Below are 12,768 nucleotides of genomic sequence, written 5' to 3' on the forward strand. Positions count from 1 at the left end.
TAAGGAGTGGCTTACAGACGAACAAATTTCAGAAATTTCCCAACCCAGAAGTGGGCGCCTGCAGCAGCCCCGAGCCAGAGCCTGCCCGGCCCTGGGCGGTGGGGCAGCGGTGGCGCAGCCTGGCCCTGGCAAGTGCGGCGGCAGCAGCCAGGCATACTGCTCTCCCACTTCCCCACAGGTGGCAGCTGTGGGCGGGGCCAGGGCCGCTCCCTGGCGGCCACCCCGAGCGGGGCCGAGTCAGTAAACCCCGTGATCACGCCATTCCATTATAATCGGCAACTTTGTGAAAGTTGCGTGCGGATCCTCACTGCGAGCAAAAAGTGTGGCTAATAATCTGGTGCAGCTTGTAATCATGAAATTACTGTATTTTTAGTTAGGAACTGAAACGTTTACTTGGTACATTTCAATAATTAAGCCTTAGTACATTTCTTGACTGCACCCAGAGCTATCACCAGTAGCAGAAGCAACTCAGGACTATACAGCATATACTGCATTCTTCTTTCATTGCAATACCTACAAACGGACTTCAAACTTGTTGATGACCCTACTTAGTATAGCTTTAGAATAGCTTGAGAGCTTAACACTGTTTTCTTCCATCTTCAGTTACTGTTCTTTATCCATCAGTGTGCTGCTCTGTTCAGTGCCTGAACTGTGCTTGCTCTTAAGAGACCTTCCAATGTATCTCCAGTACTCTTTTCGGATGGTGTCTTTTTCTTTAGCCAGAATTTCACACAACTATGAAAGAAAAATGAGAGACTGGAATGTTAAACCAAAAAGCTGGGTAAGCAGCACAGTACAAGTCAATACTACTTACAGGACAAGCTGTATAAATGTTACACAGTATGAACACTACAAATGTTTTAGTAAATTCCCTTTTATTATGCAGATCACATTGCCTTACTCAGTGAAATGGAGTTAAGAAATTAAGAGCTTTAAAGCCTAAATAGAGAAGTCAAAATCAGTGAAATAGAATAGAAGAGGACATGAATCTAGGAGGCAAACTTATTTACAATCTGGTCCTGGAACACAACAATGTAAAAGTGCTGGGAAAGAACAATGTTGGAACACAAAGACTCCGGGCAAAACTGCAGCTATAATTACATCAAGTTCCAGTCAGTCCTACAGTGAATGGGAAGTGTTCTTGTAAAAACTGCACTACAAACTGCACCAAGGAGCAGCCAAGTATGAAGCTCTGGGAGATACACAACATTGCCAGAAGTAATTTATGCTCTGTAGGAAGTGGAGGCTGACATTTCTTACTCATACCCAGTGCCTTCTGGCCACAAGCTAATTCTGTCAACTTTCTTAGAAAGAGCTAAGAAGGGCCAAGGGAGCTCAACTGAGATTGTTTGGACATGGATATTGAGAGAAAAATTCATTAACCTACAGAGAAGAGAGTGAGTTAATGCTACGAAGTTAACATTGAAAACTCCTCAATTGTTCAAATATCTTTCTTCTTCAGGTAGTATTAGAGACCTCCTTCACTACCAGGTGAAGAAAATTTAAGAGTAATTTAATATCTGGCAAGTTATTTTTTATATTTAAGTTAATGAGATCCTTGTGATTGTCTGTTTTTTTGTGTTAAATTCATCATGGAGCTCTCATGATTAACAAGTAATATGTTCTATTTATGCAAATCAATCTCATTTTGTCAAGCTATAAAATCAGACTGGAATAGACTGCATCCCTGAGAAGAAAAACCAAGCTCTCAAAACATACCTCCAATGCCTTGTTCAGTGTTTCTTCCTTGTTATCACACTGGTTTTCCAGCATATCTTCATATATGTCCACAAGAAAGGCAATCAGATAGGGTGAACTGTGACTGGGCTGTAATTTCAACAGTTCTTCCAGCAGATTTGGGTATTTAGAAAGACCACGATCCTGTAGAATCCTAGAAGACATGTTAATAGGCTTGACACATAACAATGGGAAATCTGGTGTGAATAATTGCATTTTTGTTACGATTCCTTTACTTGGAGATTAGTTTTGAAATCAGGTGGCAAATACAATTAAGTCAGAAAATAAGCAGCATGAAGCACTAGTACAGCCACATGTTGTAGTAAGCTGGTATAGTTTTTATTCAACTGAAGAGAAATTAGACTGAAAGCATGTTCATGATTTCCTGTCTATGCTTTTTAACACACTAAATTACAGGTCAAGTTTTTAAAAGCATGAGAAGTACCCGTAGTCCTTCCACAAGAACTACAGGGCCAGAAGCTTAGTGAAATTAGGTTAGAATATAATAACACCTCATGACAGTATTTGCCTGCCTGCTTAAGCACACTACACTAGAACAAAAAGCAACAAGTTCTTTTCAATTAAGAAGTAGGCATCAGACACCTTCCACAGATATTCTCTTTGCCTCATGGAGAAATACACCTCACCCTTTTAAGTAGTTCCAAGCACTCTCATTATGTGGCACTGCTGTGATCATCTCAAGAGTGTACCTGCAAGAAAAAGATAATAGGTCATGAATGCAACCAATAACAGTGCAGTTAGAAATTACCTGAATTTGCTTAGAAGCTTCCAAATGCATCACTCTAGCCTATACTTCACTCTTTTTGCAGATCAAGATCATCTCACCTGGGTAGATCAAAAATGGCTGACAATATAATCAGTCTCAAAGAGTCAGACACCATGTTTTAAGATTGAAGTGTTCAATTTGCTGGACTTTATAAAATAATGAATCAGTTCTCAGAATTATTAGCAAAAATACTGAGAAACAACATAGTATACTCTCCTGGTCGCTTAAGTTTTAGCCTTCAGATTTTCTGTACTGCATTAGCATGTAACTCTGAACTTCATATAAAGTGTTACCAAGTCCTCTTCACAGTTTAGTTGGACAAAACAAACCTTTTCCAGCCTGGGAACCACAGACATCGTCGCAACTTCAGGGCCAAAAAGAGTAAACAACAATGGACTGAGGAGAGCAAATGGGAGGATGGGGCTTCATAACCTGAAGCTGTTAACCCCTGTGGATGACACAATTCCTCCAAAGCCATCTTCCCCTGGCCCCTGGAACTTGCTATAATACATAAGGTATCTTAGATACCAAGGTTGAGCTAAATTGCTTAAGAATTTGGTCACTCTCCTAACACTTTAGAAGATAATTGGTTAGAAATTAGTCTGTGTAATTGGTCAGTTCACCTTTAGAACTTCTCGCTTAGATTGGATGCTGTTCTTTGTATAAACTTTTATTGGTTGTAGTTTGAATCCTCCCAGAACCTATAAATATGGCTGTCTGCCCTTTGTTCTGGGAGAATTTCTCCTTGACCACCTTTCACATGAAATAAAGACTCTTGTGGAATTCGTCAAGTAAGGCCTCCGGTCTTTCTTTACTGGCTAAATGTGAGCTTTCTGAGAGACTGCTAAATGTTAGCACTCTCTGGTCCTGGTAAATACCACCAGGGACCAAAAAAGGAAAGCCACAAACCCCAACATGTAAATGGACCAAAACTTATAAATGTGTGATAACTCGTGACCAGTTGTCCATCTTGGGTGGGGCCATGGCCAAACTCTTGCACTGTCTAAGGTGTATCCTTTGAAGGCCTTTTAATAAATATCTACTTTATTCTTTTAACACTGTCTAGCCTCTGTTCCAGGTAGCCTGTCTAGGCATCACTGGTATGCTAAAGGAGAAACTTGTATCTTGATATCAGAAACGGCAAGGCGTTGAAAATGGCCAGAGTAACTGAGCGCTCTTAACATGACCGCAAGTTGTATGTTCTGTACCTATTTGCAGAACTTTTTTCATGAGGCTGCGCTCAACTAAACCTGCAAAATGGCAGAGCTTGAGCTTTCAGCTCACACAGCCTTCTGCAGCATTTCTCTGAAAGAAGCAGTGAGGAAACTGCTGTAAAAGCAAAGCAACAAAATGCAACTCTGACACAGACACAAAGCCACATTTCATCTACACAAAACAGATTTATCTTGTGGATTTTCCCAGAATAACCAGGCATTCTGATGATTTTCAGCGGCTGCAGATCCTAATAAAACGTTGTATCAGGAGTACTACAAAAAATACCCACAATTGTAACTCTTTTAACATTCTGCAGTCACTATGACAGAGTTTATAAATCAACAAGCAGTTCTATAATAACATCTAGCCAGCCTGATTCTTAAGATGGTATCAAATTATCTTGAGACAATGAAGGGAGGATGTACAATCTAAACTCTGGAGAGAAAAAGTTGAAGATATCCAAGTTGAAGTCATAGAAATGTTTTAGATTCACTGATCTACAGGAAGTTTATAAACTGGAAGAGAAGTAAAATTTCTAGAAGGTTGCAAAGACAGCCATGGGAAGATGGTGAGGGCTAGGATCCTCTATGAATAATGTACCAAAGGACCTATTCAGAGATTCAAACTTTCTTCTGGGAAATAACTCTATAAAAAAATCGCAATACTTTAATTTCTTCTTCACTTTTGACAAATATCTTCTCATAACCATCAACCCTAATCAGCAGTTTGAGATGTGAAAACCATATGAAGAAGCTTCTCTTGCCCAGTTTCTTTTCAGTTACAAACATGCAACCTAGAAACTGGGCCCAAAACGCTTTTTCCTGAAAACTAGCCATCTCACAGAAGTAGTTCTCTTTGTGCCAACCACATACTCCTGAAAGCTTTCTTTTTCCAGCTGCATCGAATTCCTCACAAAAGGCAACTCCTCTTCCTACAATCCATATCCATATTACTGTATTGGGTTTGCATGGCCTGTTTTCTGGTAGCAGGGGGGTTGGGGGGACTACCAGGGTGGCTTTTTGGAGAAGCTGTCAGAAGCTTCCTCCAATGTCCATGAGAGCTAGTCCCTGGTGGCTCCAAAGATGGGCGTGCCATTGGCCAAGGCTGGGCCTATTAAAAATTAGAGGTAAGGCCTCTGTGGTAGCATATTTAAGAGAGAAAAACAGAGGTGGTTGTATAGTTTTATTTGTGGCCAGAGCACAGTGAGAACAATTCAAGAGGAACAATGTGGCATACACTAAGGTCAGTAAGGAAGGAAGAGGGGGGAGGTGCTCCAGGCACCAGAGCTGAGGAATGCCTCTCTTCTCAAACTTTCTAGGAGTGGAATACTAATGAACAGCACAACAGTGTCACAGATTTTATGCAGCTTGTCCCACTATAACTAGTTCACCATAAATCCCAAAGTTTTGTTTGCACAATAAACAGCAGGTCAGGAAAACAGACTCATAATAGCTTGCCCATGGTAAACAGAGCTTGCTTCAGTCTAACACTTGATCTGCTAACCATGCGTTAGTCCCAGAAGTGAATAAAAATCCAGAAACAAAGCCTAAAGGGACTGTGAAAGTATTCCATTGCTTTCATGTAATGGAGACTTTTTATGTGCCCAGAAGAGCACTACTAACCGGACTTCTCTGTCTATGACTGCAGGGTCATCATAGCCAGTGGTGTTGAAAATGACGAAGTGCCGTTGGTTCCAAACAGAGTTGTTTCTCACATCTTCTCTCAAAAGCTGGTCTACGTAGTCCAGTTCATTATCCCATAATTTGAACTCCTACAGAAAGGGAAGAGAGAGTATTGCAATGAAAAATTTTAATTTTTTAAAAATACATTCTTGTTCCTAAATTGCCTGAACATCAGATAGAGCTTTTTTTGAAGAAATCAACAGAAAGTTCAAAGGAAGACAAGTACGGGTGAACTAGAAACATGCTACACTACTCAATGCCACACAATGGTATTAGCTCTTCATTACATTCACACACACAACAGTAGACAACAATCCAATTTTTTCAACTCATTTCCTAAAAGGCAAGTTTATAGCTAACCACTGCCACACATTTAAACTGCAAGTTATTTAAAGAATCAAGAGTTCTGTGGATACAATACCTGAATAACCCATTGTCTGTGTTGCCAGGCATGGTAATTTTTGGCATCTTGATTAAGAATGTCAGCTATGAACTCAAGCTCTCGGGATGGATCCTGCAGCCACTCAACCAGCACCCGCCTGTGATGCCTAATGATGACAGGAGCAAAGTCTAAATTTTTTTTTGTTAGTGTGTGGTCTATATGAAAGTAGCTTATAGCAAGTGCATCATTTTGGAAAAAAAATCACTAAATATTTCAAATGAAACATACCAGAACATTTCACTTGGCTCTAAGAAATACATGATGCATATTTATAGTATAAAAAATTCTAACCACACATAACGCAATGGCCAATCATCTCATTTTAGACAATGGTCACCTGAAACAACATACTTCCACACTCATGGTCAAAGCCTTCAACAGAGTAAAGTTTTCTAGTTCTATGTAATTTCTCTAGCAATAACAATACTGCTCTTTCGCCTACTCCCATTCATTTTGGAAAAAAAAAACAACAACAGGCAGGGAAACTCCAAAACACAGCAAGAGAAAAAATACTAATTTCTATTTGTCTTCTTGGTTGCCTATGCACAAGTCTTTTTTTTTTTTTTATCTATCAGACTTATTTTGGCAGTCTAAAAATTGAAATTAACAAGATAACAAGACCTGCTTAGCACGTCATAATCATATGCTTAGAACAAATATCTGAAAGAAGCTTTGACATGATGCAACTCCATTTAACTTCTCCACCACAACCGAACAATTTACAAAACAAGCATTATCTGCAAAAACAGTAAGAATAGAAAAGAAAGCATGATTTTACCAGACTTGGTAGTTCTTTGGCTGATCTTCAATGATAGCAGTAATGTACTTAAGTTCCTCATGCAGATCCTTTCCCAAAGATTGCAGGAGGACTCTCCGGAAATGCCTGTATAAAAGTCAAGCATTTGAACACTGCAAAAGGAATTTCCTAAAATTTGCAGAGAAGAACACAGAATCACCTTTTTTCACAGCTCTTGTAAATTATATTCAGCTAAAAACAGTGCAAAAAGCTAAAATTAATGCAAAATCCTTAACCACATACCTAGTTATGTTAAAGAGCATTCAGTTATAGAACAGTGGAGAACAAAATATGGCTGGTTGCAACAATACACCATCTAAGGTTGTAACAATCACATTCAAATTAACCTGTAGCCACGCTAGTTTTCTGTCACAGAAACTAAGACTCCTGTGCCTGAAATGATGTAAACTTTCTGACTTTATGGAAATTAGTGGAATGAAGATGTACAAGAGATACTTGTTAGCATTTGTGAGTTAAAAGGTCCTACTCTGAATATCAGAAATTCACTGTTTATTTATTACCTACACAGTGAGTAATACAGTAACCTGGCAGGTATTTTTAAATGCACTATTTAGTAAATACACAAATTATTTGCCATCATCTTTTTATGCCTCTTCTTGAAGTCAATTGAGGGCATCTTCAGCATTTTGCCATGGACACTTTATCAGGTAAGTGGCCTAATTTTAAACAGGAAAGTCCTTTTTGTGGCTCACCCTGACCTTGACTGATCATATCCTTAAAGCCAAATAAATGAAAATCACTGAATTAAAATGAGACATGGGAAATACTGAACAAAGGCTTTCTTTGGAAGCTCACTGGAAAGCTACACTACTCCTCTGTGTAAATTCAACTAGGCATACCCTGATTCAACTAATAAAACATTAAAGACTTAAAAGGTAGGCAGTCGAATGACCACAGAAACAATCCCAAGATTACTACATACCATACTGTGTAGTTTGCAGCATTTAACTCAATGGCATCTGCTGTTAACTTGAAAGCTCTTTCGCTTCTCTCATCCCGCTGCAGAACAGCCCGGAAGTAATCATAGACATCTCGGACTAAACAGAGAATAGCATCTTAGCCAATGACCTGTATAGGGGGTAAGATTAATGACCCTTTGAACTTGCTTCCTATTTTCTGTGCTGGCAATACACCTCTGTAAAACGATAGATACCTATAGATATGACAAGCATTTTCAGCTGAGACCTGTGCATGATATCAGCACAACACAAAGCTGTGCGAGTATGTTAGAAACACATCATCAGAATAACATCAGCCAAAACAATCATAAATGGTCTGTGCTGCGTACTCAGGCCACTTCACCAGCTGCAAAAGCTTCATGTTTTGCTTCCACTTGTGGGCTGGAAACGCCTTTGTGATATGAACCATACTGTGTGCTATATTACCTATTAAGGCATAAGATTTTAAAGGAGAAGCTTGGCTATTAACATCTCAGGTGAAGATTCTGCTTCAGAGATGCTTGGCAAAAACACCACACACAAGCACCATAACATAATTAAATTAATTCCTTCACAGTATCATTCTAGAAAATGTTATCCAAAACATGAAGTCTTGTTTCAGCAATGGTTAAGGGTAGAGTATATTTAATACTTACATTTGTCACTGTAGATGATCTGAACAACAGGATTTGGCCCATCATTTTGAGGAACAGGTTCAATATCAGCCCATTCCTTCCTGTCCCTGTAAATACATGGTTTCATGTTTTCAATGCTTCTGAAAAACACAAAATACTATGCAAACCATGACACGCACAAACCTGTGTCCAGTAACACATCCTTGCTCTGAACAGTCCCTACTATTTTAGCTACATTATTGTCTGTAACATAGACTGGCATATAAATAGATGAAGGTGTCCCCAGCGTAAGAAGGACATGGAACTGTTGGAGCAAGTCCAGAGCAGAGCCACTGCAAAGAGGACTGGAGCACCCTTACAAAGACAAACTGGGAAAGCTGGGGCTGTCCAGCCTGGACAAGAGAAGGCTTTGTGGAGACCTCAGAGAAGCCTTCCAGCATCTAAAGGGGCCTACAGGGAAGCTGGACAGGGATTTTCCGCCAGAAACTGTCATGATGGGACAAGGAGTAACGGGTACAAACAGAGAGAGGGGAAATTTAGGTTAGACATTAGGAAGAAATTCTTTGATTGTACGGGTGGTGAGACACTGCATCAGGTTGCCCAGAGAAGCTGTGTATGCACCAGCTGTGCATGCATCAGCTCTGGCAGCATTCATGACCATGTTGGACAAGCCTAGAGCAACCCAATCTAGTGAAAGATGTCCCTGCCCCTCCCAGAAGCTCCCCACTCCTCCGGCCCCAGCTCCGCCACTCCGCGCCCCCCGCTCCGTGACGCGAGGGTTCGGCCCGGCCCCGGGGCACCGCGCCGCCGCCGCCCTACCTGTACAGCACATAGCCGGCATCTTCCCCGTCCTCCTCCTCCTCCAGCAGCTGCCCGAAGCCGCCCTCCGGCTCGCTGCTGCCGCCCTCCGCGTCCCCCTCCGGCTGCAGCTCCGCCGCCGCCGCCGCCCTCCCGTCCGCCGCCATCGCTCCGCCGCCGCTTCCGGGGCCCCGCCGCACCACCAAGGCGGGGGCGGAGCGGCCGCGCGGCTCCACGGCGGCTCCACGGCGCCGCCCCTGGCGCGGAGGGCGCGGGGCGCGGGTGGCTCGGGCCGGGAAGGTGCCCGGGAAGCTCCCGCCTCACGGCCGCCTCACGGTCTCCTCACGGAGAGTTCACACAGGGGAGGGCAAACGTGCGTGACGCCATCTTAGGTTCAGGCGGTCTGAGGAGACAAGGCAGAGGAGTATCTCGCCACTCCAGGTGAAACTGGAGGTGGTTTTGAAACAGCCGCTTCTAAACAGTGGGTGAAATTGGAGAAGGCAGCCGACCTAGCAGGAGCTGGGGTTGGTTTGCCTGGAGAAAAGGAGGCTCAGGGGTGACCGTATCACTCTTCAACTACCTAAAAGGAGGTGGGAATGGACTCTTCTGCCAGGCAGCCAGAGACACAGTCTCAGACTGCACCTGGAGAGGTTCAGGGTGGGCATCAGGAGGAATTTCTTCGCAGGAAAGGTGATCAGACATTGAAATGGACTACCCAGGGTAGATTGGGCAATGGTCTGGCTGACAAAATGGTGTTCTGCCATAGGTTGGTCTAGGATCATAGGATGATCTCAGAGGCCTTTTCCAACCTAAATGATTCTGCGATCCGCTGATGTGGTGATGGTCAGCAGGATAAAGTAGCTGAACTGAAAACGGTGGTGAGAGAGCAGCTGATCCAGTGTAGGGTTTGTAATCTGGGCATTTTGAGATGCATTACCATGGAGAGGATTAAAGATAGGCGGAGCATGTGCAATAGCAAAGGCTGTGCATGTATCTGCGTCTGTACTGTATTCTCAGGGAGGTGGGAAATTGTTAAAGTCTTTAATTTTGAGCTGCTCAGGTTGAAAGGGCAGTTGTGTGTGTCACATGCTTTACAATGACTTTGTGGAAAGAAGAATGGTGCCACAGCAACAGTGAGGGAGTATAAATGCACAGCTGCAAATTGAGACACAAGATCCAGGACAAGGAAGAATCAGGCTCACATGTAGTTCTTGTATCACTGAGCAGCTTTGTCTCCTTTGGGAGGTCACTCGGACTCTGTGATTTCCTTGCTGCAGTAATACAGGCTATACCAATGTAATGGAGGATAAAACCCAGACAAATCTACTGAAAGGCTGGCTACTCTGAATAACAGGACTATGATTACAACAGAAAGGAAATGGGCCTATCTAGGGACAGAGAGGATACCCAGCAGGACCTAAGTGAAAGAAAAATGTTCTAAAATAAAGAAAGAGAGGAAGAACAAAGGCATAAAAAGAAACAAAGTATATTAAAAAGAGATCTGAGGAAATGTGTACAAATGAATGAGAGAAATTTCAAATGCAGTAAATCCTGTTTGTAAGAGACAGAGCAGAAAGAAAAGCTGCTGTTCCTGACCCATGGAAAGACAAGTTGCACTGCGAGTTTGTTAGATACCAAAAGCTCTCTGTGGACAGGGGGCACCATGAGACACAGATCTGTAAGAAATCTGTTTTTTAGCTCTGCTATTTCAGCAATAATTGTGGTTTTTTGGGTAATTTTCATCCAGAATTCCTGTGTGGTGATGTGGCCCAGCCATTACTTATGCTGGTATCATCTTTACCAGCTATTTAACATGGATTACAGACAGGCCAGATCCTGCAGTAAGAGCTTAGTTCCTCAGAGTGGCACAACAGGACAAGAAACAAAAGTGAGCCTCTCCAATGCCAGTCACTGGATCGAGCTGGTTGAAGAACAGCTTGCTTATGGCATGGGATGGACAGCAGATCCCTCAGGACTGCCCTCAGGACAGACTTCTCCATCTTTAGTCTGAAACTGTGGGTTATTGTCGCTGTGGACTGCTTCTGAAGGTTTGAGGAACAGTAACTGAGAAAAGTCAAACCTGCTGAAGGAAGCTGAAGCATTTTACAATTACATTTTTTTCTCATGAAGGAAATTTAGGAGTCTGCCAACTGAGGAAATATGAAAGCCGGGAATGTAACTAAGTTTAAAATCACGGACTAGATCCAAACACAGTGGGATCACAAGAAGTCCTTCCATAAACCATACCAGGTCTCTGATCCATTTCCAGCCACTCGTTTAATTTAATGAACTACACACTCATTGTGCCGTGCTAACTTTAGTCCTCGCAGCCCCTAGGCACTCTGAATTAGGCCTGCAAAAGCAGGATTCCGCTTTTGCATGAATCTGCTTTGCAAAATAATACTTGGAGGTTCTTGCTGCATCCCTCATGACTTAAAGTGAGTGGAGGTGCTTCATGTTTCCAGGTTGAGTATCTGTAAACACACTTCAAAGATAATATTAAAACCCAGCCTGAAAACTTCTACTTAAAAATATTACTCCAGCAGCTAAAACTTTTGTGAGGAAGCAACAAATAGGACAAGAGCTGGAATTAATCACTGAACAAAGACTGAAGCATAAACAAATCTTTATGTCCCAGCATTGTAGTGTTAGCTACTAGTTTTCATCTTAGGAGGACACTGGTCGTTCAGAGAGAAATTGGACTTCTCTGGTGCAATGTATGCAAAAAGAGGTGGGTGTTGCTCCAAAGGGTCTACTAGCAAGAATAGCTGTAGTGGAAAGGGGACAAACTCAGCGTGGCAAGGGTCATGGACACTGCTGCAGAGGGCTGGATTCAGGTTACGTGCTGGGTACCCTTCTGATTCCTCTCAGGAAGGCTGCCAGCATTACACACCCAGAGTAAGGAGATGAGCTGCGTCATAGCATTTATACAGTTTTCATTAGTCATGCATTTCAGTTGAGGCACAGGTGTCCCCTCTGCCTCCTCTGGAATTCTTCCTTCTTCCACTCCCTCAGGTAATCAGCCCCTTGAAACCACCCCTGCCTGCAGTGTCTGGGTTAGAAACAGCAGATACCTCACTTTCAAGTGCTTGTGTATAAGTACCTATGGAGAAGTGTGTAGGTATTAGGTATTTCTGTGTTAATACAAATGCGTACGAATTAAATCTACAAGAATGGGTGGTTCCTAAGTCTGTATCAGGCGGGTAAATATGGTGTCTGCTCTGAGCTAGCAGAACCAGGCTTTTGGAGTAAACATCTCCAAAGAGCAAGAGGTGCACAAAGTGTTTCCCAGTTTCAGGAAGCCCCGAGCGGCAGACGGGACGGTTCCCTGTACACACGGCCCGGCAGGGAATGCCTCGGCAAGGCTGGAAGCAAGGCATGGTCTCTCAGCTGCGGGATACCGCCGGAGGGACGAGGGATGCGCTCCCTCGGCGAGCGCTCTCCCAGCTCCTCGGGGCTTCCCGGCTGCCGTGACGCATTTCTCTTTCTGACTGCCCGCTGGCCTCATGCAGTCAATGTAAAGTCTCCGTCAGGGCAACAACCCAGATACAACCAGCGCTGTTGTAAAAAGCCTCCCGTAAAACCGCAAAGCGCGCTATTATGCAAACGGCTATAGGAATCGGGGGCGGATTTATTTTTGGGAATTGGGTGAGGTCTTGCAGTGAGGGTTTGCAGAAGAGCAGTCCGGCGGCGTGGAACCCATGGCACTCCCACGGC

General features: G+C 43.0%; 1 protein-coding gene across 1 annotated transcript; it reads right to left on the reverse strand.

Moving 5' to 3' along the window:
- Nucleotides 1–340: 340 nt before the first annotated feature.
- FNTA (farnesyltransferase, CAAX box, alpha) lies at nt 341–9,253 on the reverse strand. Its single transcript, XM_033085008.1, has 9 exons — nt 9,073–9,253; nt 8,275–8,360; nt 7,603–7,717; nt 6,642–6,746; nt 5,843–5,969; nt 5,362–5,510; nt 2,385–2,447; nt 1,720–1,891; nt 341–735 (listed from the first exon to the last, which is right to left on the reverse strand). Exons 1-9 carry the CDS (start codon nt 9,216–9,218, stop codon nt 604–606), a joined length of 1,095 nt encoding a protein of 364 aa, XP_032940899.1. The 5' UTR covers nt 9,219–9,253; the 3' UTR covers nt 341–603.
- Nucleotides 9,254–12,768: the final 3,515 nt, after the last annotated feature.

Source organism: Catharus ustulatus, chromosome Z, assembly GCF_009819885.2.
Source record: "Catharus ustulatus isolate bCatUst1 chromosome Z, bCatUst1.pri.v2, whole genome shotgun sequence".
Taxonomy (NCBI): Eukaryota; Metazoa; Chordata; class Aves; order Passeriformes; family Turdidae; genus Catharus; species Catharus ustulatus.

Bases quoted from the DNA above. Each gene is read 5' to 3' on its own strand.
- FNTA (XM_033085008.1), bottom strand. From the start codon at position 9,218: ATGGCGGCGGACGGGAGGGCGGCGGCGGCGGCGGAGCTGCAGCCGGAG. The intron at 8,361-9,072 runs GTAGGGCGGCGG...ATGTATTTACAG, and splicing joins GCCGGCTATGTGCTGTACAG to GGACAGGAAGGAATGGGCTG. The intron at 7,718-8,274 runs GTAAGTATTAAA...TTCTCTGTTTAG, and splicing joins GATCATCTACAGTGACAAAT to TCCGAGATGTCTATGATTAC.